This window comes from Alosa pseudoharengus, unplaced genomic scaffold, assembly GCF_046254945.1.
Source record: "Alosa pseudoharengus isolate Yale_2024_CS ecotype anadromous, Long Island Sound unplaced genomic scaffold, YU_APseudo_1.1 YU_APseudo_1.1_scf_12, whole genome shotgun sequence".
Lineage (NCBI taxonomy): Eukaryota > Metazoa > Chordata > Actinopteri > Clupeiformes > Clupeidae > Alosa > Alosa pseudoharengus.
This window is the reverse complement of record NW_027468587.1, coordinates 27715532-27743101: the sequence shown is the minus strand read 5'-3', so window position 1 is coordinate 27743101 and position 27570 is coordinate 27715532. Positions and strand designations below refer to the sequence as shown.

General features: G+C 42.9%; 1 protein-coding gene across 1 annotated transcript in view; it reads right to left on the bottom strand.

Annotated features, from left to right (window-relative positions):
* Positions 1 to 27570, bottom strand: part of stk31 (serine/threonine kinase 31) — a 38020-nt gene that overhangs the window by 8092 nt on the left and 2358 nt on the right. Inside the window, exons 5-15 of the mRNA XM_076281267.1 lie at positions 24595 to 24753; positions 23323 to 23634; positions 19872 to 19976; positions 16061 to 16248; positions 15476 to 15632; positions 13267 to 13443; positions 12545 to 12760; positions 11728 to 11859; positions 6646 to 6747; positions 5333 to 5410; positions 5092 to 5217 (exon numbers count right to left, since the gene is read on the bottom strand). Of these exons, the coding sequence (XP_076137382.1) occupies positions 5092 to 5217; positions 5333 to 5410; positions 6646 to 6747; positions 11728 to 11859; positions 12545 to 12760; positions 13267 to 13443; positions 15476 to 15632; positions 16061 to 16248; positions 19872 to 19976; positions 23323 to 23634; positions 24595 to 24753 (1752 nt within the window). The remainder of the gene's footprint in view (positions 1 to 5091; positions 5218 to 5332; positions 5411 to 6645; positions 6748 to 11727; positions 11860 to 12544; positions 12761 to 13266; positions 13444 to 15475; positions 15633 to 16060; positions 16249 to 19871; positions 19977 to 23322; positions 23635 to 24594; positions 24754 to 27570) is intronic.

Genomic DNA, 27570 nt, shown 5'->3' with positions numbered 1-27570 from the left:
ATTACATTTTAGCTAAAAATGTGGAGAATGCAATGCAATCAAGCATTTTGGACGATATCATATTGGCACAAGCTGGCAGCAGAACAAATGCTCGCCGAGAGAGCGAGAGAAAAAAAGATGCGCATTTAAAACCAGGGCCTAAATTTCAGCGCGGGATTGCGCATAAATTATTACTAAGTATTGAGCATACTAATAAAAGTCCCGCAACGCTAGCCATCATAATGCGAGAAATTCCCACACATTTTACAGCACCGTCTGACGTTAATCTAACTAGATGTACCACAGAGCGGTACAAAATATGACCGCCGCCCAGTCCAGCACATTTTTTCAACAAAAATAAATCACGCTGAAAGGCCTATATGATTCTAACTGTCTCACTAAATTGCATTATCCACACTCAATTCTCACTGATATCTGCTAGACAACAAGTACCAAAACATGATTAGTTCATAGATTTCACATGTAAAATTTATTTTATACAACCCCACCTCCATCTTGCCTGTTCATAATTCTGAGAAATTCTTGAATTGTGTGCATGTGTGCATGTACATGTTTATGTTATGTGTGTGGGTGTGTGTGTGTGTGTGTGTGCTTGCGTATGTGCCTGTGCATGCAAGCGTACATATGTCTACTGTGTGAGTATGTGTCATACGTATGATTACTGTGAATGTATGTGTGTGTGTATATCTGTTTGTGCACATGTGTGCACATGAAATGGGTTAACATGACCCCTGGAGGCAAACATACGGAAAAAAATGGTCATCCTAGTCCCTACAGTTCTCAAGATATTCACAGAGAACTGTGTCTGCCCTACCCTCCTTTCGGGGGTGCAGTCCAGCGGGGGGGCTACAGATCAAAACGAAAAACGATGGTTCCATGCTATCCATATGGGGTTACATGCCCACCAAGTTTCGTCTACCCCGGTCTTTCAGTGTCCCGGGAATCATTGACGGAAATTTGGACATGCGAAAAAAAAAAAAAAGAAAAAAAAAATTCTGACTAAACCTATATGACCGCTTCGCTGCGCGGCGGTCATAATAATGGAGCGGCCTGAAAGCGGACCAACTCTGACTTCAATTGAACTCCATGCAGACACACACACACGCGCACGCGTGCGCAGGACCACTTTGGGGGTGCCTCTCTCTCTTTGCTCTCTCTCTCTCTCTCAGCAGGATTTGTCTACGCTAAGTTCAAATTATTATAGCCTATTACGTGCTTCTACATCAACCGCTATCGACAGGAAAGGAAAACAAACGTTTAGCGATCAGGATGTGTTCTCCATTTAAGGAACGTTATAATCGATTGCTGACGTGAACAGACAGCTACAGACACGGAGCGCATAGTAGGCCTACTTTCACTTTCTGTGCGTATTCACGTGAAAGATAATTAGTAGCAAAACAGCGATCAAATATTACATGGCAGTGAGTTTTGTTTTCAAATGTTTTCATGCATGTCCAGATAACGGGTGAGGAATGTTTAGGGGACAGACTATCGTGAATCCTGAATTTATGGCTGGGCAAAGCACAGCACCTTTATTTGGACCATGGCTTGTAGCCTATTCGAGTCAGCTATAGGCCTTCATTTCATGCGTTTTACTGTGAGACATAGGCCTATACTTTTCGTTTGGAGCAGCATACTGGTAGGCTATCAATGGCATTGGGTCACTATTAAGTTTCATGTATGAAATAGTGTCGGGATGTCCATCCGCTTATTGCGAGATAAGGCATCCGCTTTCATTCATTCATTCATGGAACGTGTGCTGTGCTGCAAGGGAAACCTTATTCTGTATAGGTAAAGAGGTCTAAGATAGCCTAAATTTAGTTATTTTTTAAATTATGCATGATTTACTTTTTTATAAAATTCGTAGGCTGATGCCTGGCAGCAACAATTGTGTTTAAATGTAGGTTAACCTGGGGCTGCGTGCTACTGGTAGCTTGAGAGCAATGTGTTGGAGACTCATGGTGTAGGACAATGACTTCGTTGGCAACAATATTAAATCAACCAACAATATAAATTATTAACAAGAGCTAAATTGTAGTTAAATTGTTTTAAAAAAGTTAAATTGAGACAAAATTATACTGGCTTTTATTTGTCCGAATCTGAGGCCCAGCTATAAATAGAATCCCGGCAGTAATTTGAGGATTGAAGTATGCACGTGTGTTTCACGACTTGTGCATTTGAGAGCGCTCTCTCAAGGCTGTAGATGATAATGTTTCATGTAGGGTTCATGTCAGTTAATATAAATTAACATTTAAAAAACATGTTCAATTATATCATTTTTTTCATATATAAGTCGCACCTGAATATAAGTCGCAGGACCAGCCAAACTATGAAAAAAAGTGCGACTTATAGTCCGGAAAATACAGTAATGGCAGAAAAGTCCCTGAGGGTAATTGTTGCGTCATGTTATAGAACCTTTTTCGAAAATGTTCTAATCACCTATTTGTGATCGTACTCCCAGGGGCCCAGCTGCATCTGATCACATATTTGTGACCGTACTCCTCAACGTATAGCCAACGTGGTGCGCATAGGTGTCTCATTCCATTAGGAGTAACCTAGTGTAAAATCTCATATAGCATTAGATAAGGCGATTGCAGCAGCAATTTCGTCACTAGGCTACCACAATTTTGTCACTATTCTGAATATACAGTGATAGAAAGCCTGTCAAACAACATGCTTAAAATGTATTACAATGACAGGGCACAAGGAAAAATGTGGCTGCCTATGTTGCAAAAGTGAACATCCCCCTGTCTTCCTGGCAGGAGGCGTACTTTTAGAAAATGTCTGGGTTTCTAAATGTTCCTCATAGGCTTGTTTAATATAGTAGCCTATAGTTTAATTAGGCTAACCTAGTTTAGGCATATGCATTAACCCAGTGATACCTCGAAACACCACGAAATTACACTGTTGTCTGTTAGGCTAAAGTCGCGATTTATTGTAACAGTAGCCTATATCGTAGCAACAGCAGCAACATTTTCTTTTATTTGGACGTCAAAGAGATTTTGACTTTCATTTGGCAAATTGAGTAAATGTAGAGACACATAATAGCCTAATGACAGAACTGTAAGATCAAATTCAAAAACTTTTGAAGTCTACCGTATGCAATGGATATTTCCATTGCAAACGTATGCAATGGAAATATGAAGTGTGTTGCATACCATCTAAGATTAGGCAGTCTCTATGCTGTTTCCATGGTTAGTTACAGGAATCCAAGTCGTTTGTTGTTGTTGTCATATCGTTGCTTCTAGCCCACGTTATATCCAGTGTAAGTTTCACTTGCGCAGGGACGCACACACATTGAGTGCTCACACCAGGCTATGCATTGGTGATGGCCCCAAATTAAAAAGTATTATTTCCTGATTGGGGAAATTTTTTGTTTCTTTTTCTAGTTGATATAGACTGATATAGACTGATTTAAAGGCAATTGATGACAACAACTGGATAACAATAGCCTGCCCTTGCCCTAAAAATCTTATTGAGGTTCTTACCTTGCCTGAAAGCTAGCCCTGAGCTGACGTTCACAAGCGGACGTTTCTTCTCTCTGTGCTTTCTAGTTGTCCATGCAGAAACTCCCTCAGATATCCAGTAAACTTCATGCATATTGTCTTTCAGAGTTTAATCCAAGTTTGATGTAAGATTAGTTAGATAGCCTGTGTCATTTATAAAAACATAGTGGGCTAAATTAGGCTAGGCTACTATGAACCCTAGTGCAAACTAAAAAGCCAGTTCATGATGGTAGCTTAGTCAATACATCATTTTTGCCAAACGAAAAAAATAGTTATCCAGATTTCACTTGAAAATCAGAGTAGGCTAGCTCCCGTTGACAGGCCTACGTTAGCTGCAGACGCAGACAGCTGCAGACAACACGGAACAGTTTGCTTGAAGGATCCGGAGCCTAGGCGCTGCCAGCTTTGGATGCAACTCTTCCAGGCACTTAGGCACATATTTTGTTTATTCCTGTAGGCTACTGCCTGTCATGTTCAATGATGTGGTTATGTAGCCTGCGGAACAGTAGGCCTAGCACTATTTAGGACTGAGTAGACTGCGTTAGTTCAACAAGAAAATAACCTTCAAACTCTTAAGCTTTAATGGTCATGCGTGTATCGAGACGTGGTGTTAACTAAAAAGTTAGTGTCACAGTATCTTACTTGAGGTCTAGGATGTTGATCACCTTGCACCAGGTTATTTAAAATACTCAATGAAGCAAACTTGGATTCAATCGCAGATGTATCGATATCAGACTCCGCTATTTTTTGACTCCCAAAATGGCGGCGTTAATATCTCTATTCTGGGTGTTATGGGAACAATAAGGAATAGTGAATCCTCAATAAGGTACCTTCCATCCAACTTTCTATCCATCCATCTTCTTCAAACCATTTACTCAACCACCCATTAAACTATCCATCAACATCCATTAAACAATCTGTCTATCAACTTCCATTAAACTTCAGGGGAAATTTCTTGAATTTCCCCTGGGGATCAATAAAGTATCTATCTATCTATCTATCTATCTATCTATCTATCTAAACTTTCTGACTATCAACATCAATTAAACTATCTACATTCAACTTTTAAACTATCTACTTTTAAACCATCAAGATTCATCAAACTACGTGTATCAACTTCTATTAAACCATCAGCCTATCAACATCCATTTAACTGTCTATCAGCAACTATTAAACTATCTACATTCAACTTTTGGACTATCAACATTCATTAAACTATCTGCCTTGGTCTGGGGTTATTTTAATTCCAATGGCCAAAGGAACTTTATTAGGATGTATAGTACCCTGGATCCATGAAATAACGGGCCTTTAAAAAAAACTTTAAAAAAACTGCCTGCCTCTATGGGAATTCAACATAGGGGTATGAACACTTATGCACCCTGTATTTTAATGAAGAACATTTATTTATTTACGATACATTATTCATTCACAAAGAAAATTGGTGTCCTTAAAGGTTGGATTTTTTAGGGCATTAAGATCCATTTCAAAGATGATTTTTTTTATTCCTCTTTTTAGTCAACTTTAGCATGGGGCTGAAGACTTGTTATATGCAGTAAGTGAGTGATTGAGTGAGTGAGTATCTCACCTTCAGAATGACTCTTTGTCCCAGGAACTCCGAACAGAGCAGTGGTCTCCTCCCACTGAGCTCCCTTAAGGGTTCAGTGTCCAGCATGTCTCTGTCCAGAGACTTCAATAACACACCACCAGACCTCTACACACACACACACACACACAGTTACAGCAACTTCCAGCATGTCCCTGTCCAGAGACTTCAACAACACACCACTGGACCTCTACACACACACACACCCTGGTGTGATACTCACCATGTAGGTGAGGATGTCTGCATCTGGGTGGAGAAGAGGAAGCTCAGGGAAACTCTTTGTCAGAGCAACAAGCTTCTCCTGCACACACAAACAAACACACACAAAAACAGATGTATGCATACGAACATATGTGTCCTACACGCACACAAACAAACAATAGAAACCATGCTCACACAGATACACCGGTTCACACATACACTGACCAGAAAAACCACACACACACACACACACACAAAACCATTGAGAAGGACTATGTGGAAACGTTCCCATGTCGCAGCACTGCTCTTATTTCCCAGCACTACTCTTTAATTGATCCCATGTAACAGCACTACTCTTTAATTGATCCCATTTCCCAGCACTGCTCTTTAATTGATCCCATTTCCCAGCACTGCTCTTTAATTGATCCCATGTCACAGCACTACTCTTTAATTGTTCCCATTTCCCAGCAAAGCTCTTTAATTGTTCCCATTTCCCAGCACTGCTCTTTAATTGATCCCATGTCACAGCACTGCTCTTTACTTGCTCCCATTTCCCAGCACTGCTCTTTAATTGATCCCATGTAACAGTACTACTCTTTAATTGATCCCATTTCCCAGCAAAGCTCTTTAATTGTTTTTGAAAATGTAGCCATCCTGCTTGTTATTGTGTACGAAACATGGCCAATAAATCCTCTCATACATCTCTGCCTAATCTATCCTAACAAATGCATCTGAAGAGGGCGTCACACGGTAGGGAAAGCACTGACTCAGTCACTCCCTGTGGCTAATTGGTTAAATTAAACACCCCTCCTCTCCTTCGTGGCTCACAATTAGGTTCAGGCCTTTGGGAAAGACAGACGGCCTGTGGTGAGTGGGCAGGTGAATGAGGTGAGTGGGCAGGTGAGTGGTCAGGTGAATGAGGTGAGTGAGCAGGTGAGTGGACAGGTTAATGGGCATGTGAATAGGCATGTGAGTGGACAGGTGAGTGGGCAGGTGAATGAGGTGAGTGGGCAGGTAAATGGACAGGTGAGTGAGCAGGTGAGTGGACAGGTGAGTGAGCAGGTGAGTGAGCAGGTGAGTGAGCAGGTGAATGAGGGGAGTGGGCAGGTGAATGAGGGGAGTGGACAGGTGACTACCTGATTTTCCTTTGTGAGTCCGGCAGACTTGGACCCATCTCGTTTTTGTTTCGTTTGGATTTTACACCACCAGTTTCGATTATCAAACAGGATTTTTCATTAAAGATACACAAACACTCACGCACAGACACATATATACGCGGACACACACACACATATATACGCGGACACACACAGACAGACACACAGACACACATACATATTCTCTCTGCTCTGCGCTGATGGACTTGAACAGGGCCTTCCTGGTTCCAGTGATTTCCTCCTTCTTCTTCAGAACCTCCATCAGGTCTGGCTCCTCTGCCTGCGCGCACACACGCACACACACACACACACACACACACAAACACACACACACACAAACACACAATAAGCATCAGCTATGTTTGACATGTGATGGAATAACCCAATTGAGTTCATCATGTTAGGAATCTAATGGTAAAACAGCAGATTGACATTAATGTGTGTGTATGTGTGTGTGTGTGCCAGAGATTGCATTAGACTTTCTCATTGACCATTCTGATGGACAGGGTTGTAAAAATTGCCATTATAATTTTTAATGTTTGGCTGCAAATCTCAGTGGAAACCTGTAGCCTAGGAAACAACAGTGAAGCTGTCAGATACTCACAGATATTAATTAGTTTCTCAGAACTGTCACAGAAATGTCACATATGTCAGAAGTATTTCCATAGCTTCCTTGGAACACAATGGTTGTCAAATGGCTTGCAGTATTTAGCTCATGGTTTTGTGATGTTTTGTCAGTCAGTGACAGAAGAAGTTGAGTCAACAGACAGTTCTGATCAGAAGAGAGACAGAAGACTACTTAGGCTATGACCTTGTTTTGATCAGAGACACAGAGGACTACTTAGGCGATGACCTTGTTTTGATCAGAGAGACAGAGGACTACTTAGGCTATGACCTTGTTTTGATCAGAGGAGAGACAGGACTACTTAGGCTATGATCTTGTTTTCTTAGAACACCACTGGTTGTAATGTTACACCATCAGTCAAAAACCGCATGCTCACAACAAGATCACAAAAACAAATGTCATTTCACAGGCTGCTTGCTAGTTAGGTTTGTTGGTTACCTTTGACAGCTACTGTACTTAACCAGCAAGCTGGCTAAACCGTGCTATATTGTAAGCGGTCCCTGCAGTCAGGCCCCCCTGGTGTTAGAACGCTCTAGGCAGCAAGGTGGCGATTTAGAACGCTCTAGGCAGCAAGGTGCGGATTTCAAGTTGGCTAGTTGCTGCCGCAATCTTTGGTCTGAACTGTGCTTTCCTTAACCCTTAGAACCCGATTGACGCAAAGTGCGTCAAAAAACACACCCTTTCTTCTCTGTTACATTGCTCCGCGACTGTTCATCGCAACGAGATAAAACCTTTATTGCATGACAGAGAAGAAGTGGGGCTTTCCAAAGATACTACGCACTTGTCTGTACGATCAAGTATGAAAATTTTAAAAAATCATGAAATTAAATCAAATTGCATCATATTTACAGTCTCTACTTCTCTGCGTTCACCTGCGCACCCAATACTCTCGTTTGAATTACTCGCGAACCCGTGATCGCACAGATATGGCAAGCATATCAGATGAAAGAGGAGAAACAGGGCTATCCATTGGTACCATGGATATCGATCTTTCTGGCTTATAAAAACAGACGAAGTGACTGCAAAATATTAACGTCATGTACACAAACCAACGCTGCACACCCTTTACTCTCGGAGTAATTACTCGCGGACCCGTGATCGGATATATATGCCACGTATGTTAGATGAAAGAGGAGACACAGAGCTATCATTTGATACCAAATACATCCTTCTGGGTTATAAAACAGACGAAGTGACAGCAAAATAATAACTTCATATAGCTGGACTTACCCCACGTTTTTGTCTGTTTTTGTGGCAAAGCATGTTTATAATCCAACGCTATCGTGTGTTTCTCTATGACATGTTCATAATCCAGTTTTGAGATCCTAGCAAATTCCTGCATGGCATCCAATTCAAGGCTCACATTGCATCCCAATTTGTTCAACAAAGAAACACCATTTTTGCCTTTACTTTGTTCATGGCAATGCAGTAAAAAGTTGAGAATCATCATGTGTGCATACACCATAGTCACACATGCTAACAGGCAAACTTGGGTCAAGTCAGGTCAGATCAGTTCGTGTCACAGATATGGAGCGCAGAATGGTCATTTTTCATTGCTAAATAAAAAATTGCATTTATTTCCGTAAATCACACACCACATATTTCTGTAAATTGCTCAGCCCCAGAGTATCCCTCCAACATGGCAATTATATTGCCTGTTTCAGGACAGTCTGCCCTACACACACATGAAATGCATGTAGAGCTATGAGCTTGCTGTGGTGAGATACAGGTCAACATATAAGAATTTTTATATGATTTTTATATTTTAATTCTTTAAAAATCAAAATAAAATCAATGCTAGTACTAATACATGAAGATCTGGATAGCCTAGACTCTGCTGAAAAAAACAATATATAATATGTCTGTGTGGCACTTACAATGACCAGAATAAATCCTTATGAATAAAGGTAGTGAAAATGCCCTAAAAACAGCTTAGGGTTCTAAGGGTTAAAGCTAAGTGTTCTAATTAGAGATGCACTGATTTATTGGCTGGTGACCGGAATCGGACGATTTTCACGTGAACAACCATGACCGGAGACCGGCCGGTCAGTCTGACATATGCCGATTTTTTGTAAATGCACCCGGGCGCCGCATGATTAACATCGCGCAACATCAGTATCACACGTGCGCACGGAACACACATGCAGGAAACCTCGCGAATTAACTGTCAGCTGTTTGGAAATTCTTCAGTGTGTGTGAAGATAACAAATTTGCAATATGCAACTCATGCAAGGAAAAAGTAGGGCGTGGAGGGACGACACCAAAAACCTTTGGCACAACGAATTTGATCCGACACTTGAGACAACATCACTCAGCTGAATTTGCGAAGTTTGACGAGGCTAGCAAAGGCCAACTGTGACAGAGCGCACCGCGTCTGTCACTGGGCTTGGGGCATTCCCACCAGTTTTAGAACAATGGGACCGGAGTTTGGGTTAAAAACTGGACATTATATACGGATACGGACTGGTGCGGACTATTGTACTGTATACTTTGTATGTATGGGAAAAGCAAAGGAATATTGAAATGTCATATGCGGTCATGGTATCGCTAAATGGTCTGATGCAAAGCATAGCGTCGGGGCAGTTGTGGGGGTTTCATGTGCGCACTTTTTACATCTTAGCGAGATTGCTTCAACTGTGCCTGTATGTTAGTTGTTTTGTGTTTTGGGTAGTTGTATTGTGCATTAAATGTTCACCTTACCTGTGGTATGCCTGTCTTCCGGGGTGCAGGGGTGCAAACAGGAGGGTAGGAGGTGGGACTCATTTAAATGGTCGGGGCGCGCTCCCGTAAGGGAAGCGCTCATTTAGGCAGGGGTGTTTAGGACAATTATTCTTTATTTGTTGTTTTAGGGTATTGCAGCGCATGGGTGATGAATGTTATAGAGTAGTGTGTGCGCTAATGCAGTTTATGGCTTAAAAGAATGTGTCAAAGAGGCGATTGATTATTCTCTGTGGGACCGATGGTATAAAATGTCATTGAGCGTTTCATTCGGGGTTCGCCTCTGTCGTGAGAGGACGTATGTATGTGTCGATTGTTACTATGGCGGGCCTAGTTATTGCGGGCATTGTCCCATGTTTGTTTTTCGTTTTGATCAGTGTTTTTGTTTAATGTTTTCTGTTTTGTCTGTTGCCTAAACCTGCGGTAGCTTAATAATAATAATAATAAACAAAAAAAAGAGAATTACGTCAACTTGAGTCTCACCATCCGCTTGGACACATTACTACACCAACACTCAGGGGCTAAAGGTAAACATCAAGGTCAAACTAGCACTGGGACATCCACAAATCAGCGACCTCTGTTAGCTTTGTTCAGCAAGGAAAAGAGTAAAGGCATAACTGGAAAGATCATGGAATTCATTGCACTGGATGACCAGCCGTTTTCTGAGGTTTAAAATCTGGGTTTCAGAAATCTCATAAACTCGGTGCATCTCTAGTTTTAATCTGCAAATAGTGTTCTAATCTGTAAAAATTATCCAACAGCCTTCACATTTTTCCATCATTGTTTCAAAAGTTCCATCAATGACGTGTGTCTTTGTGTCTGTGTGCGAGCGCGTGTGTACCTCTTCCAGAACGCTAGCCTCCATCTGTTTCCAGAATAGTTGAGAGAGTGTGTGTCCAGTGTAGCCTAGTGTGTGTGTGCCTCCTCAATAACGCTAGCCTCCATCTGTTTCCACCGTAGCTGAGTGTGGGGGTGTGTGTGTGTGTGTGTGTGTGTGTGTGTGTGTGTGTGTACCTCCTCCATAACGCTAGCCTCCATCTGTTTCCAGCATAGCCGAGTGTGTGTGTGTGTGTGTGTGTGTACCTCCTCCATAACGCTAGCCTCCATCTGTTTCCAGCATAGCTGAGTGTGTGTGTGTGTGTGTGTGTGTGTGTGTAGGCCTGTCGCGATATTCAATAAATCAAATAATCGCATGATAATTAAAATTAGCTCGATAATTTTTCTGGCCGCGATAAATGCCATTTGCATGCTTGTTTGTTTTCCTCGTCTCTCTCTCCCTCTCTCTCTCTCGGGTCCTTAGAGTAACGATGAGTGAACCTCATGTCAGTCACTTGTCAGTCGCATGGTGTGTGGGGAGGCGGGACTACTGGCGTAGCCTACCACAGAGTGCAGCTAAAGAGCCGCGTGAGAAGTATACCGGTAGGCACTAGGCAGAGAGAAAGCTAGTTGCGAGTTCGAGTAGGCTACGCCTAATAAAGACAAAAAAGATGGAATTGGTATCTAAGCCAAACGCGACAGCTGCAGTGTGGGAGCATTTCGGATTTAAACCGAATGCCCGTGGTGAACCACTGAACGTGTGCGAGTCGGTGTGTGGCATTTGTTGGAAAACAGTCGCAATTAAAAGCGGCAACACAACAAACATGCATATGCATCTAAAACACAATCATCCGCTGCAGTTTTCCCAGTTGGGGAAAAAAAAACACAACAAGTGGGCCGTCTTCCTCTTCCTGAGGAAAATTCTCAGAACGACAATATTATCGCTTATCGCAATAATTTCTGAGACAATTTATCGTCCAGCAAAATTTTTTATCGTGACAGGCCTATGTGTGTGTACCTCCTCCATAACGCTAGCCTCCATCTGTTTCCAGTATAGCCGAGTGTGTGTGTGTGTGTGTGTGTGTGTGTGTGTGTGTGTACCTCCTCCATAACGCTAGCCTCCATCTGTTTCCAGTGTAGCTGAGTGTTCAGGCTCCTGATCTGCTTCTTAATGGACAGAAGCTCAGCTAGAGAAGGGGGACCCACCAGCCACTGTGCTGCCAGCTGCTTGAACTACACACACACACACACACACACAGCTATTTAGTCTCTAGACCAGATGGTCACTGTTCAGCCTCTACATACTCAAGTGTATAAACACACACACACACACCTGAGAGCAGAGAGTGTGTTTGTCTCTGATGTCTCTGAGCAGAGCCAGTTCTGTCTGAATGAGCTGCAGTAGGCTGTGCTGAGTAGCGGAGATCAGCTGGGAGTCTACATGGCTCTGGTCCTGAAGAACACACAGAGAGACAGACAGACACGGACGCACGCACGCACGCACACACCATTATCCTCAGCCAAAAGGGGTTAAGTGTATATTGTGTGTATGTGTCTCTTTAGGCATGCATATTATTGTGTGTGTGTGTGTGTGTGTGTGTGTCTGTGAGATAGACAGCAGTAGCACTCACTTGTACAGATGATGACTGCTCCAGCTCCCGAGCTACAGCCGATTCTGCCAGTAGAAGCATCATGTCCACCCCCTCACACACATTTGATACACACGCAGGAACCTGCTCCGACACACACAGCAACTGGAACACGCACACACACACACACACACACACACAGTTTATCAGTACTGTGACACTAGAGGGTTATTCACCCTTTAGTGAGGAGCCATCTGATTGGTGCTACTTGACCCCTTCTCCTGACTCACCTGATCCAAGTTAACAGTCAGGACTCGCGTGTGACTCACCTGGCGGTCAGGTAGAGGGGTGTGACTCACCTGGTCCAGGCTGTTGGTCAGGTAGATGCGCAGGTTGGAGAGGGTGCGGTCAGTGTTATGACAGACGCCTCCGTTCTGTTTCTGGCTCAGACTCCTGCGGTGACGCAGCTCCTCAAACGCCCCCTGCTGGAGAACGCTGCCCACTGCACCCGCCGCGCACACACCACGCATACTCTTCAGCAGTTCCTAACACACACAGCAACACAGACATCAAACACTCACGTGTGGCTAAGTGTGTGTGTGTGTGGTAATGTTTATAGAATAGAGGCATGCATATGTATAGCTATACATAACATAACATTAAAGCTCTTTTCTGCAGGTGTGCTATAATAACCTTCACAATAAGTCTGTGTGTGTGTGTGTATGTGCGAGAGAGACAGTGTGTGCGTGTTCACTTGAGAGTTTTGGGGCTTTTATCAGAGTTTACACACTCGGTCTGGCCCAATTCTGCACACACTCAGGAGATGCTGGATTAGATAACCAGGTCTCTTTTACACACACACACACACACACGAGGAGCTGCTGGTCAAACTGGATTAGATGACGAGACGTCTGCCCAAACAAACAGAAGACACGACACGACACACACACACACAGTTATTAATACATGCATACTCACTCAGAGACATGGACAGCATACACACACACTAATACACCCCGCCACACACACATACATAAAGACACACACACTAATACACCCCCCCCCCACATACATAGAGCTTAAGACACACATACACAAGTACCTCCAGTGTGTGTGTGCGCTCAGTGATGGGTAACTTGTTGGTCTCCTGCAGGAACGTCTCCACGGCGATCGAGAGCTCCTCACGCAGCCGGTCCCGAAAGGCCATGAGAGCCCCCAACTCCTCTCTCTGCAAACACACACACACAGAATCAGTTCCAAAACCAGGGCAGAATAACAGCCAAGCTTGAGGGCATGTAGATTTCTGATCCACAGTAACGTGTATTATGTTGATAAGCCACACACACACAAACACACCATACACACACACACAGATCACGCAGCGCTACGGCATGCTGGGTAATAGGGGTGTTCATAATTCACCGTTTGGCAGATAACCGATAAGAAGTTTTTTAACTGATTAATACCATCAGTTAAACTGCTAAAAAAATAAATAACAAGTTTGCAGCGTGGTAAACGCACAGAATGTGGACGCCTAAATCAGAGACAATCCTCCTCATTGCGCATGAATCCTCCTGACCGGTCTAATCAGAGCTAATCAGTTCCCCGAGACTGGCCACTAGAAGTTACCTTGGCATTCAGGGAACATTAGTGCCATCAGAGCAGGTTTCTCCACAGCGAGTCTCAGGCAATAGACTCCACAGCTATTTCTGAATAAAAATCAGTCAAGTTGTCCGCTATAGGCTACTCATGGTTGGAATAGGCTATAGGCCAGGGCTCTTCAATTGGCAGCCCGCGGGCCAAGTCCGGCCCGCGAGGTCATTTGTACTGGCCCTTTAAAAATAAATAAATAATAATCTCTAGCATGCGCATGAGCTGTTCTCCACTCTTGCATCTCTCGCTTGCTCTAGTCCTGCAGCCACTGCACCTCAGCCCATTGCACAAGTTAGGCTACATTACAATTCATTACATTTGTACGTAAGTTGAACGTAAGTTCCATCTTAGTTTAGTTTCAACCTAAATTGGCACTACGTTGGAGTTTATGAACCATTAATATTTAACAGGTTGCACCACACAAATAGTTTCTGTCAACAATATCGCAAAAATCACAATTCACAAAAGGCACAATTTCTGCAAAACTTGGTGGAAAGGTGGAGCAGATCCGACTCAACAATAGCAAAAGAAAAACAAAGAGTCTCTGTGTCCATTTAGTGAATGATGAATTTGTGCGTAGCCTAGGCTATTGCCGATGTCCTTCATTTCTTCACGTCTTACAACATAAACAAATGCAATAATAGTCTAGTGAAGTCAGAAATGAGCCTGTCTAAAGGCCTTTTGGAAATCATGTGGCATGTTACATTAAATGCGCACTCAATTGCGATTCGAAGCAAAAAGTATCACTGATAATGAAGGTAAATTGCATTATAGCATATTTGTAAATGTGGCGATGGCAAAACGTTTTGTATGCAGTTGTGGTTAAAGTGGATCTTAGACTATATAATAACTAAAGAAAGTAAAGGAGATGATTTGCACCTCCGTTCACCAAATAAAGGCGGTAGTTGTGTTTCTACAATATGTTGGCACAAAACATAATTTCTGTCAGAAACCAAGTAGGCTAAACATTTTCATTGGCATTGTGAACTATGACAATGTCCATGTTCAGTATGTTTTTCAGTTATTCAAGCAGTGACATTTGTTTTAATGCATGGGGTAACTAACGTGACATGCGTCAAACAAAAGATGGGCCTGTCCCTCTCAAAACACGTTAAAATAGTGTGATTAGCAACCACAAAAGAAAACAAATCCCCCGGACCCCCGTGTTATTATTATTGGCTATGGATCATTAATTAGATTAAATAAACCTGATAGCGGAACAGCTTTTCATTACAGCACTCGAACATGCTTATATGAAAGTCTGTCTGCTTAGGCTACTTGCTGTTAATAGGCCGGAGTTTACAAATATTTTCCATCTAACACAAAATAAAGGCTGCTGGACCTGCTGTTTAAGCGCTTTTGCGCTGGAGGATTAAATGTTTTGTTCATCGCGCAACTTCTTGCTCATTAATAAAATAAGTTGTGAATTGTTAACACTTAAATCACTTCTAATTTCTTAAGCTTTGTTTTTGTTTATGTCACAGTCACTTATCTGTTCTACATTTTCTTATCAGTTAACAGTCAATAGTCGATTAAAGAGTGTCGACTATCGGTGACAAAAAAGATCCAAAACGTACACCCCTACTGGGTAATCCAGGTGAGCTCACCTGGCTGTAGCTCTTCAGCTTCTCCTGAGCATTTTCAAACTCCGCCCATGCCACCTCCAACGTTTCCATGACAGCAGGGGCAGAGATGCGGTTGCCAACGACGACATCTACAGCTTCCAGGAGTGTGTCTACCACTGTACTGCTAGAGTTGCTGGCTCTGCAACACACACACACAAATACACAGGGGTGTAACTAACTCACCGCACTTGGTGTTTGGTGTCACATCCGGACTGACTCCACTGTGGTGTGTGTGTGTGCATGTGTACCTAAGTGTCTGGACTGAGTCCACTTTTGTATGTGTGTGTGTGCATGTGTTCCTAAGGTCTGGACTGAGTCCACTTTGGTTGGGGTGTGTGTGTTTATGTGTACCTAAGTGTCTGGACTGACTCCACTTTGTTGGCCAGACAGGACAGCTGTTCTGTTCAGCTGGACAGCTGTGTGTGTGTGTGTGCGCATGTGCATATGTGTGTACCTAAGTCTCCAATCTGACTCCACTTTGGTGTGTGTGTGTGCCTTAAGTCTCCGAACTGACTCCTTTGATGTGTGTGTGTGTGTGTGTATGTGTGTATGTGTGTGTGTGTCTACCTTAGTCTCCGAACTGACTCCACTTTGTTGGCCAGACAGGACAGCTGTTCCATGAGAGGCATCTGCATGTGCTCAGTCTGTGCCTCACTCGACTGCACCTCAGCTGTCTGCACGCGCTCAGTCTGTATCTGCACTCCAGCCGTCTGCACGCGCTCAGTCTGGGTTTCACGTGTCTGCACGTGCTCAGTCTGCACCCCAGTCGCCTGTACCTCAGCAGTCTTCTGCACGCGCTCAGTCTGTGCAATCCCCTGCTGAAACTGCTGCTTCATTTTCCAAAGAAAACAACTAGATTAGCGCTCTCTCTCTCTCTCTCTCTCTCTAATTGCTGTATTAGTGGAATAACTAAGCATCCTTTCTGACACACACACACACTTTATAATCCCCCACCATCTTTAAGTGGACAGACAGCCAAAATCTCCCCAATTCCATCCATGTACACACACGCACGCACGCACACTCTGTAAGAGAATTTCTTGTCTAAATGCATGGTGAGTCTTTAGACCAGGGGGTTCCCGAACTTTTTTGGCAGATGACCCTATTTTGAGGTCACAAAACATTGGCGATGCCAATCATTCATGTTGTGAGAGTGCACCTCATCTCTGCTGTACCATTCAGTTGAGAGCGGTATTTTCCCCAATATGTTCTAGCAAGCTAATGCGTTTGTTTGGCAAACTCGCCTGCTGGTTTTGCTTCTTTGTTTGGAACGTTGATCAAGCATTATTACCCATGATATAAGTTTATTTTTACATTGCTAGATTGTAATGAAGGATCCGATTAGTTACTTAACTTGGATCAGGGTATATACAGAAATTCTTAAATTGAATATAATACCTTTTAATACCTTTTTTAATACCTTCACAATATTTTTTAATACCAACACGACTTCGAGCTGCAACTAGCGGCAACCTTTCGAAATTCAGTGTTGGGGGTAACCAATTATAAAGTAACAGATTACTGTAATTTTGTTACTTAAAGGGGAACTTGGCAACTATTTCAACTTAATAAACCCGTTTAGAAATCATTTGGATGGTTAAATGACCTGTTCCGGTGAAAATGGTGACTTTCCCCGCTGCGCCTAGCGTCCCCAGGCGGAAAACCAACCTTGCAACATTGAGACTACCGTCCCGGAAAGAGAAGTGAGAAACAAGAAACTCGTTTTAAAGCGTGTTTCTTACGTTGTAACATCCACATAGTTCTGCCAAACTTATGCTAACAGTTCACTAGCTTGTAAACAAATCCATGTGCTTTATCGTTACCTTTTCACACAGTTTGAAATAGCACAATGTGCAATTTCTCCAGCAGAGGGGGAAATCCTGCCAAGTTTCCCTTTAACTTTCTGAGTAAGAAAGTGTAGCAATGCTTACAATTCAAATCAAGTATAAAGTTACTGGATACTTTGTTCCTTTTTTGCTTCAATAAAAACACTGGCCTATACACAATTATGTTATTTAATCCTAACCCAAGATAAAAAGTTATTTAATTATGTGTAGGAAGAGCACACACCACTTCTCCAGCACTTCACTCTTTATTTCACTATCATTCTATCTCAATCAAGACAAAATGACAAGTGAAAATCAGAAAAGGTTTACTGGACTTTTTTCCAAATAGGCCCACGACCATACGCAGTACACATACACACACACACTCTTGCTGTCTCATATACTTTACCAGTCAAGGTTTCACATTCAAAAATAGGTGGTCACATTTTACAAAAATACAAATTATTGATTGGGTGCTGCTGGAGAATGTGATAAAATACTTTTGGGCCTGCATGATCCCCGTGACGAAAATGTTGAAAAATAACCCCTTAAATGATGACTTCTGGGGAATTTTGTGGAAACTAATTGATAAATTGAGTTAAAATATATTATAATATATTGATAGCATATTACAATACAGCCTATAAAAACATACACAGGTTGTTATATTCAACTAATTTTAAGCAAGTCTATTGGGACTTAGATCTCATCACATACTACATCAAGGGAGTAAGCCTAGGGCCTATAGCTCCTGAGCAAGCTTTGAATAATGTAAAGGTCACACCTGTTAAACTAACCTTAACATGACATTTACTGAGGGTAGAACATTTTAAATCTTAGCCTATAGCCTAAACCTTATCTTATAGCCTAAACAAAGCAACACTGTCAGGCCTATGTTTTACCTCTATTCTGTAGTCAAGGCAGGGGTAGCTCATTGCAAATAACCCCTTATAACATGTGCATAATGTTTACATGTTATATTCTTGTTTTTTCCCCTTTCATTTAATTATATATTTGTTTGAATGAAAAGGCCTTCTGCCTTTATGGGGACTTTTAATTTGAAAAGGGGTTATTGTGAACTAGGCCTACATACAGTAGCCTATGTCTGCTGCTCTTACAGCCTATGTCATTGAAAACGCGATGGCGCAAATTATTACTTTTTTGGATGACAATGACAGCTGGTAGCGTAGACATGCTGATAGCTTCAATGACGCATATTTATGTGGAGAGACAGTAGCCCTACGTGGCCGATGAGCCACTGAGCCAGGCAGTCGACTCTTCCACCTCCGCACATTCTTGTTTGCTGGCTAGTAGGCTACATAGACATTAATTGTCTTTTTACAGACGTGGCAATAAGCCTCTTGGCTGTTGCCAACTAGCCTAAGCCAGTCTTTGAATCTCGAGTACTCTAACCAAATGTCCAAAAAATTACTTTTTCCCATGACTTTGTCAATAGTAGCGAACTTTTGGCAACAAGTTTGGCAGCAAGCCAGCCATATATCCAGTTTGAGGGGGCGCTAAGTTTTACCGCGAACACACACTGACATATCGCTCAGGTCCTACTCGCACATAAGTAATATAATATAAATAAATTCACGCGAATTTTAGGAGATAGGCCTGCACTTAACACAAATGGAAAACCTCATCAGATGACGTTTATTACTTTTCAATACTTTTAAATGGCCTTAAATTTGGCTAATTTCATTTACTACCTTTTAATACCTTTTACAACCCCGCGGACACCCTGTAAATATTTGTAGCTATTAGTAATTATGCAGATCATAAAATACTATAAATTATTAACAACATATATAAAGTTTATGCATTTCAAAATATGAAATAGAAACAAAAGACAAGCCACAATTTTCCGTGTGTGTGTGCGCGTGTGTGTGGAGGGTCGAGCAGAGTCTATGATCGCCACTGATGTGAATGATCACACAATATTCAATATTACTGATGGCGTCAAGGTGGTGGGGCCCCCAAATCAAATCAATACTGTCATTTCCAAATCAAATCAATACAGTTATTCCCAAATCAAATCAATACGGTCATTCCCGGTCCGTGCCACACTCATGGAAAGATCATATCGTGGTCTAAACCAGAGACAGAGATGGGGCGGGTCTTTGCCTCTGATTGGCTGTGGTCCAGATATTCCTGTACGCTGCTCCGGGCTGTGTGTGTGTGTTTGAAATTGCGACCAAAGAATCAGCAATGGATAAAGGAAATAAAAGCGACAAAACAGCCAACGAAAAATGAAGAGAAGAGACCCATAGAGGGTTTTTTTTTGTAAGAAAAGTGCTGTTCCGCCCAATACGGTCATTCCCGGTCCATGCTCTGACAACAGCTCAGAATGTATATTGGGGAGCGATAACAAGGTGACCTTGAAATTGTGGCGTTAAAGGTGACGCGATGTAACATTTGGGTGCACCTACATTTTGTGCTGGTGCACCTAAATAAAACAGGTAGTTAGGCGCACCAGTGCAACCAACGCACTTAGTCTGGAGCCCTGGGAAAATAGGTTTTGCTGCAGTTGTGTGTATGTGTGTGTGTACCTGTAGTTGTGAGTTCAGGTCTTGAACTCTCTGCTGTAGAAAGCTCTTCTCCTCCTGTAGGTCCTTTTTCTCCTCGGTTGCACTCTGAACCTCCTTCTGCAGCCGCTAAACACACGCACGCACACGTAAGTAATAGTATGGTAGTGCATCTATGAGTGTTTGTATGTGTGTGTGGTTCCTGTAACTCATTCCTTAGCTGTTCACTCTCTTCCAGTAGTTCTTGTCTTTATGCGTGTGCATGCATGTGTGTATCAGGCTGGGTTCTCAGGTGCGGCGCATGCATGCGTGTGTGTGTGTGTGTGTGTGTGTGTACACACTGTATTTGATACCTGTAACTCCTCTCTTAACTGCTCACTCTCTTCCAGCAGCTCCATCTCAACCTGTTTCTTCAGAGAGTTGGCAGGTAGCAGACTGGTTGCTGTGCTCTTCTCCCTAACACACACACACACACACACACACACACACACACACACACACACACACACACACACACACACACACACACACACACACACACACACACACACACACACACACACACACACACACACACACTGGACTCACCGTGTCATTTAATAACATTCCATTAAGTTCTTAAAGCTGCCAGGTTCTTAATCAAGCACCACTATCATTTTCATTAACGTCCATCAATGTCAGCTCATACACACACACACACACACACACACACACACACACACACACACACGATCTAGTAAGAGAGCTTTGCGTCAGCACTAAATCACATTTTACACACAATCAAGAACAACCACCATCAACTTCATCAGGCCTGATGCATGGCTGTTGTTCACATTATAAAAAAACAGTTAATTATCTGTATTCAGCTGGCCCTTTATCTGCTTCTGTGTGTGTGTGTGTCTGTATGTGTGTGTGCCCGTGTGTCTGTATGTGTGTGTGCGCGTGTGTCTATGTATGTGTGTGTGCGCGTGTGCTCGTCACAATCACCACTACAGACTTTGATCCAAGAGTTCAACTGTGTGTGTTCCTAGCGGTTTATAAAAGACGATAAATAACCAGTTGGACCAAAAAAAGATCTTACTATGCTAAATTATCATTAACAATAATGTTTCGATGATTGATCTTAATCACTGTATAACCAGGGGTGATTCCGCATCATCAGTAATTGACGTCTCATGAGTCACCAGGACCTCATTTCGCATATCTGTCTGTCCTTGATTGCTCATTGCATTCTCTCCTCATTTCCTTCCCGTGATTGATCAGGACATAAGAGGAGGTGGGACATAAGGATGAACAAATAAGAAATATGAGAAAGAAGGGGTTATAGTAACACAGGGCTCTACAGTGCGCCCATTTCACTCGCACATGCGAGTAAAAATGATGCCGTGCGAGTGCAAAAAAATATTTAGGCGCACTGGTGCGAATGACTTCTAACCATGTCAATGTTTGTCTACAAAATACACCGCAACATTACTGGTGCAAACCATAGAATCACATCGCGAATGCAGCATAAAAACTACACCTCCCATCAACGTTAGCAGTTTCGCGTTGTGACTCGCTAGTAGTCGCTTCTATCAAATCCAAGAGCACGCAGAAAAAGCGGAAAGTTTGACTAGCCAGCCAAGATGCAAAGATTAAAGAAATTAGTTCTTCTATCCACCGAATTCATTGGATATAGGAGGAACAGGATGAGATTCTGAGAATGCAGTGAGAGAAGGAAAGGTAACCTAACATGCCTTTTAGCCCAGTTGACGTATTGGCTGCAATATGCAAAATATAGCTGTAGCGAACCGGCACAAAAGTAGCCTCCGTTATACTCCCATTTTATTCAAAGGTAGAACGCTACTGACAACTCCAGGCTTCCACACATGCTTGTTTGTTTACACCGAATACAAGCTGAAGTGCAAAACGAAAGTAGGCCTAACGTTTGCCTACTGCCCCTATCAATGCAGATATTTCAAATAAAAACTAAAAGTATAAAATATATATCCTTGATTAGCCTATGTTGGGTTTTGTGGAAGAGAAAATGGACTGTTTTAGTAGTAGTATTAGGCAGTATGCAGTCAGATAGGTCACCATGGGCATATTTGGTTTAGCTATAGATGGATTCACAAATAAATAAATTAGCCTACATTTGGCAGGATACTTGATATACAGGCTAAATGCAAATATGGCAATGTATTATATTATTTTACATTAACAAAATGTAGGAAAATAGAACAGACTGAAAATAAAGTAGGCCCTGATCTTTAAAATCCTGTTTCCTGTAGCCTAAATGTTGTCAGTCATTCTTAATATTCGCAATTGGTGCACTGGCATGTTTAACTGTTAGCTGCAGTATAATGTTAGATTATGTGTAAGTTAAGTACAGAACTGACTGTGTGCCCAAATTGTTGTCTGTGCTCCTAAATTTTTTAACTTGGGCGCACAAGTGCTCCTGAAAAAAAATGTTAGTGTAGAGCCCTGTAACACCAATTACCATATATCTGTACTGAAATCAGTTTTACATTTTCTAAATAGAATCACATAGCCTAGTTACACAGCATATTTGCATATTATAGGTTACATATATGGACTGATGAAAGGGACAGCTAAGACACATACTTCTAATTTCTTGTCCTGCCTATGCATCACCTGTTTATACTTTGTATATCACATTGCACTTTTCTGCTTTTTTGCACTTCTGGTTAGAAGCAAAACCTCACTAATGATTTCCTGACTTTTCTTCCTCAGGAACAACACGCACAGTGCCGGAATACTTTAAGCCCTGTGGATTTTAGTCAGTTTAAGGGCTCATTTTGAAAGCTGGTCAAATCTATAATTTATTTAAATTTCAGCATATTATACCTGTACACATGAGAGGCCTGCTCAGTGAGGGTGGGCTTACCTGTACACCCGTGGGTATTTACCTGTGGGGCCTACCTGTTACCTGTGCACCTGTGGGTATTTATCTGTACACCTGTGGGGCCTACCTGTGCACCTGTGGGTATTTATCTGTACACCTGTGAGGCCTACCTGTGCACCTGTGGGTATTTACCTGTACACCTGTGGGGCCTACCTGCGCACCTGTGATTTTTTACCTGTACACCTGTGGGGCCTACCTGTGCACCTGTGGGTATTTACCTGTACACCTGTGGGGCCTACCTGTGCACCTGTGATTATTTACCTGTACACCTGTGGGGCCTACCTGTGCACCTGTGAGTATTTACCTGTACACCTGTGGGTCCTACCTGTGCACCTGTGGGTATTTACCTGTACACCTGTGGGGCCTACCTGTGCACCTGTGATTTTTTACCTGTACACCTGTGAGGCCTACCTGTGCACCTGTGGGTATTTACCTGTACACCTGTGGGGCCTACCTGCACACCTGTGATTTTTTACCTGTACACCTGTGTGGCCTACCTGTGCACCTGTGAGTATTTACCTGTACACCTGTGGGGCCTACCTGTGCACCTGTGAGTATTTACCTGTACACCTGTGGGGCCTGCTCGGTGAGGGTGGGTCTCAGCCTGGGCAGGCAGTTGTCTGCATCTCCCTGCCCGGCCCGTTCGAGCGGGACAAGGGGCCAGAGAGCGTCTTGGGCCTGTGGGGGCCGCGGGGGGGAGAGTGGCTCGTCGCGGCCGCCAGGCGGAACGCTGAAGCGGGCGAACTGCATCTTCAGAACCTCGTCTCCTACGTTGAGGTTCCCCTGGTACGCCTGCACCAGGATGGTGCCATCGAAGCACACCGACTTCTTACGCAGTCGCAGCTTCTTACCGTTGATGAGGTTCAGCAGGAAGGTCTTGCCCTGGGAACAATCACACACATACACACCCAATGACATGCACCCTCTGTGTTGAGGCCCACAGGCTCACTCTGCAGCCACACCACACATGTGTGTGTATGTGTGTGTGTGTGTGTGTGTGTGTGTGTATGTATGTGAGTGTGTGTGTGTGTGTGTGTGCGTGTGTGTATAAGTATATAAGTATATATACTCTTTTGATCCCGTGAGGGAAATTTGGTCTCTGCATTTATCCCAATCCGCGAATTAGTGAAACACACTCAGCACACAGTGAACACACAGTTAGGTGAAGCACACACTAATCCCGGCGCAGTGAGCTGCCTGATACAACAGCGGCGCTCGGGGAGCAGTGAGGGGTTAGGTGCCTTGCTCAAAGGCACTTAAGCCGTGCCTACTGGTCAGGGTTCGACCGGCAACCCTCCGGTTACAAGTCCGAAGCTCTAACCAGTAGGCCACGGCTGCCCCATGTGTGTGTATGTGAGTGTGCATAAATCTTAAATAGTATATCTGTATCACTAATGGTTCCAAAACTACAGCCCTTTTAAGCATCGCGGTGAACAATCATTTTTGTTCAACTTCCAACATTATTGGCTCTTTTGGTATTTCACACACATTAGTGAAACTAAGTGAATAGAAGTACATTTTCCTGTTTTAAAAAATCCAATCAGATCAGATGTATCTTGTGTAATTTCCCCTATGCAAAGCTCTAAAAATGGATATAAATTCATTATGTGAAGAGACATCACCTTTGAGGGCTTGTCATTCAAAAAGTATTCGCATGATAACAAGTTTGATCGTTCGTTAGGGTGTGTGTGTGTGTGTGTGTGTGTGTGTGTGTGTGTGTGCGCGCGAGCATGTGTGTGTGTGTGTGTGTGTGTGTGTGTGTGTGTGTGTGTTTGTGCGCGCGCGCGCATGTGTGTGTGCGTGCGTGTGTGTGTGTGTGTGTGCGTGCGTGCGTATGTGTACCTGCTCTTGGCGCGCTGCGTCCTGGTCGCTGGGGATGTGGAACCCCCAGAACCGGTACTTCTTGGCCAGCGGTGCCGACTGCAGCTCATCTGGAAGCTCCACCAGAACCGAGCGCTCCACCTCCTCACTGTTCCCGTAGTCCACGTAGAACACCTGGAACTACACACGGAACGCAGGAACGACAGGAACACAGATACAGGTGTTCACTTAGGGGCAAATTCTCCCTTGTACGCTCTGTATTCCAAACTGCAGGTGTCAGTCTAAAGCAGGGATTCCCAAAAAAGTTTGGCTCAAGGGCCAAATGTCAAGCATGCCAAACCAAGGGCCAAAGCACACAGGATGAACACGCACTAACATTTCAAAATTGAAAGATAATCATCTTAACACATGTATGTACACATGTATCTGACTCTGACCAAAAACATCTACTGCACCTCTGAGAGCAAATTACCAAAAACATTTTCATTTACTGCAATATGATACATGCCCAAATTATCTTGATGTAAATGTAAAAATGTACATGTAAATCAGGTTTCTAGGCCAAGTATACTTGCGTATACAAGGAATTTGGTCTCTGCATTTATCCCATCCGTGAATTAGTGAACACACAGATCACACACAGAGCACACAGTGAACACACGGTGAGGTGAAGCACACACTAACCCGGAGCAGTGAGCTACCTTGCTACAGTGGCACTCAAGGAGCAGTGAGGGGTTAGGTGCCCTTCAGCCATGGATGTGGGCATGGGAGAGCAGTGCTCAACCACTTCCTCCGCCCACATTTTTCCTACTGGTCGGGGATCGAACTGTCTTAGGGAGGTCCACAACTCTAACAACTTCTGTTCTGTGTGGGTGAAACTATTTACTGACCACAAGACTCAATGACATAAGGTGGCGCTATGGAGTCCCTGGGCCACACCCTGGGCCAAATCTGTGTCCTTGCCACATTTCATGAGTTTTCACCCATGGAAACCATTCATTTCGCCCATGGGAACCATTAATTTCAGTCTACATGGCCCCCACCCCACCATAATATAAAATCAGGAAAGCTGTAAGTGCATACGCCAAATGTGAAACAAATCTGATGAAAATGGTAGAGATAAGATCAGTAAAATAGCTAATCTATCTGTTGGCAGGTGGTGTCGCTATGCCAGACATGCATTTTGGGTATGTGAATATCATCATTTCTAATCAACTGAATTCATAATCAATAAACTGTGAAGTTTCAGCCAATACATTGTGACTTAAGACACATTTTGTGTTTATTCAGCGAGATATTTATATTAATTGCATCACCATTTTGACACATTTCAACATATCAACAATCCCTTGACTATTCAACATCAACCACATCTTGATATCATGTCCTCTAATTTTGACATGATTCTGATCAACCACCTAGGAGAAGTGCGTCAAAATTGATCACCAGTGTAATAGCCATTATATCTGTTGCCAGATGGTGGCACTATGCAAGATATGCCTTGTGGGCATAAAAATATCATCTTTTACCATAATAATTAACAATCTGTGAAGTTTGAGGCATGTCAAACAATGCATGTTAATGTATTACTGTAAACCTATGGGTCTTTCCATTTGTCTCGTAAGTCCCCCGCCTGAGTTGGAATGTGTAAATTACCCAGCTTTCTTGCGGCATTTCACAGAGGCACGCCCCATTTAATTCAGAGCTCTTGAGGGTACCCCGAGGTGGCCATACGACCTTACAACAAACATGGTTGCGCCCAGAGTTGAGATAAGATGACATGTATTTTCTTTGTATTTGTACTGTGTTGGTCATTTTAATGTCAATGCAATGCTCTTACACACTAATTACATTGCTGCTTCAATCCGTTCACCAAGTCATGCATTGCACGGTCTGGCTGTGCGTGCAAAACAATGTAACAATTTGTTTTCGAGCCGGTTTGCTAAAGAGGCTAATGTAGCACAAAACAATAACAATGACTAGCCTGCTAATGCCCCTCGTGGCTCGAGAGAAACGCAACAGCACAGAATTGAAATAGGCGAAATCGAGTTACTATTTTTTTTTTTTTATGTTTTGGGATTTAATCTCGCTCACTGTTCTGGCAGGTTTGGAAGTCTTTAGTCTAACTAAGGAGCTATAACGTTACAAACAAATTGCTAGCTGGCTAAAAGCTAGCCTTGCCGGAAGGTGTAATAATCATCAATGCCAAATAAGCCAGTGACTGTTTTCTGTCAAAACTGTATACTTAAGCACTATACGTATGCATTAGCCCTGTGGAATTAACATTGGCCACGCTATCCAGTTGAGTTGATGTAATGTGTTCTAGTTGCACAGACCCAGTCACACCCTTCCCACACTCACCTGCTTCGATCCAACAAATTCAAACATTTTTATTATTAATTTACATTGACCATACTCAACAAGGGAGAATTAACTGTTTTCACGTCCTCTGAAGTTCTACTGCGACTCGTCAGCTCAGTCAATTCAGAGTACTACGAGTTTGAATTTCCAAGATGGCTGCGCCCGTTAACAGTGCAAGCCTTATATGCTGTTTATTAGCCGTTCTGTTGGATTTAAGTCATAGAAACAATAGTGTCCAACCTATATCTGTCGCTATGATGCTATGACGTTTTTTTTGGGTATAACACTGTGAAATGCTTTGTACAAACTGGATAGTAACAACTGCTAACAATAGCCCATTGCTAACAGATGGTAATGCAGCTGGTTGACAAATAAAACGCAAACAGCTCGTATTTTTACCACTGACATAACGTCACTTACAAGCTCTGAGTTCGCTAGAAGACAAATAGAACACAGCATTGGTGTGTGTAGCTAAAACAATATGCCAACTAAGAGTCGCAGTGACATAAGGGGGTGCTATGGAGTATGTACGGCAGACAAAGAACAAATTTGAAAAACCGTTACAATAATAATAATCCTAGAATGTGGGTGTGTGAGAGAGAGAGAGAGAGACAGAGAGAGAGATAGAGAGTGAGT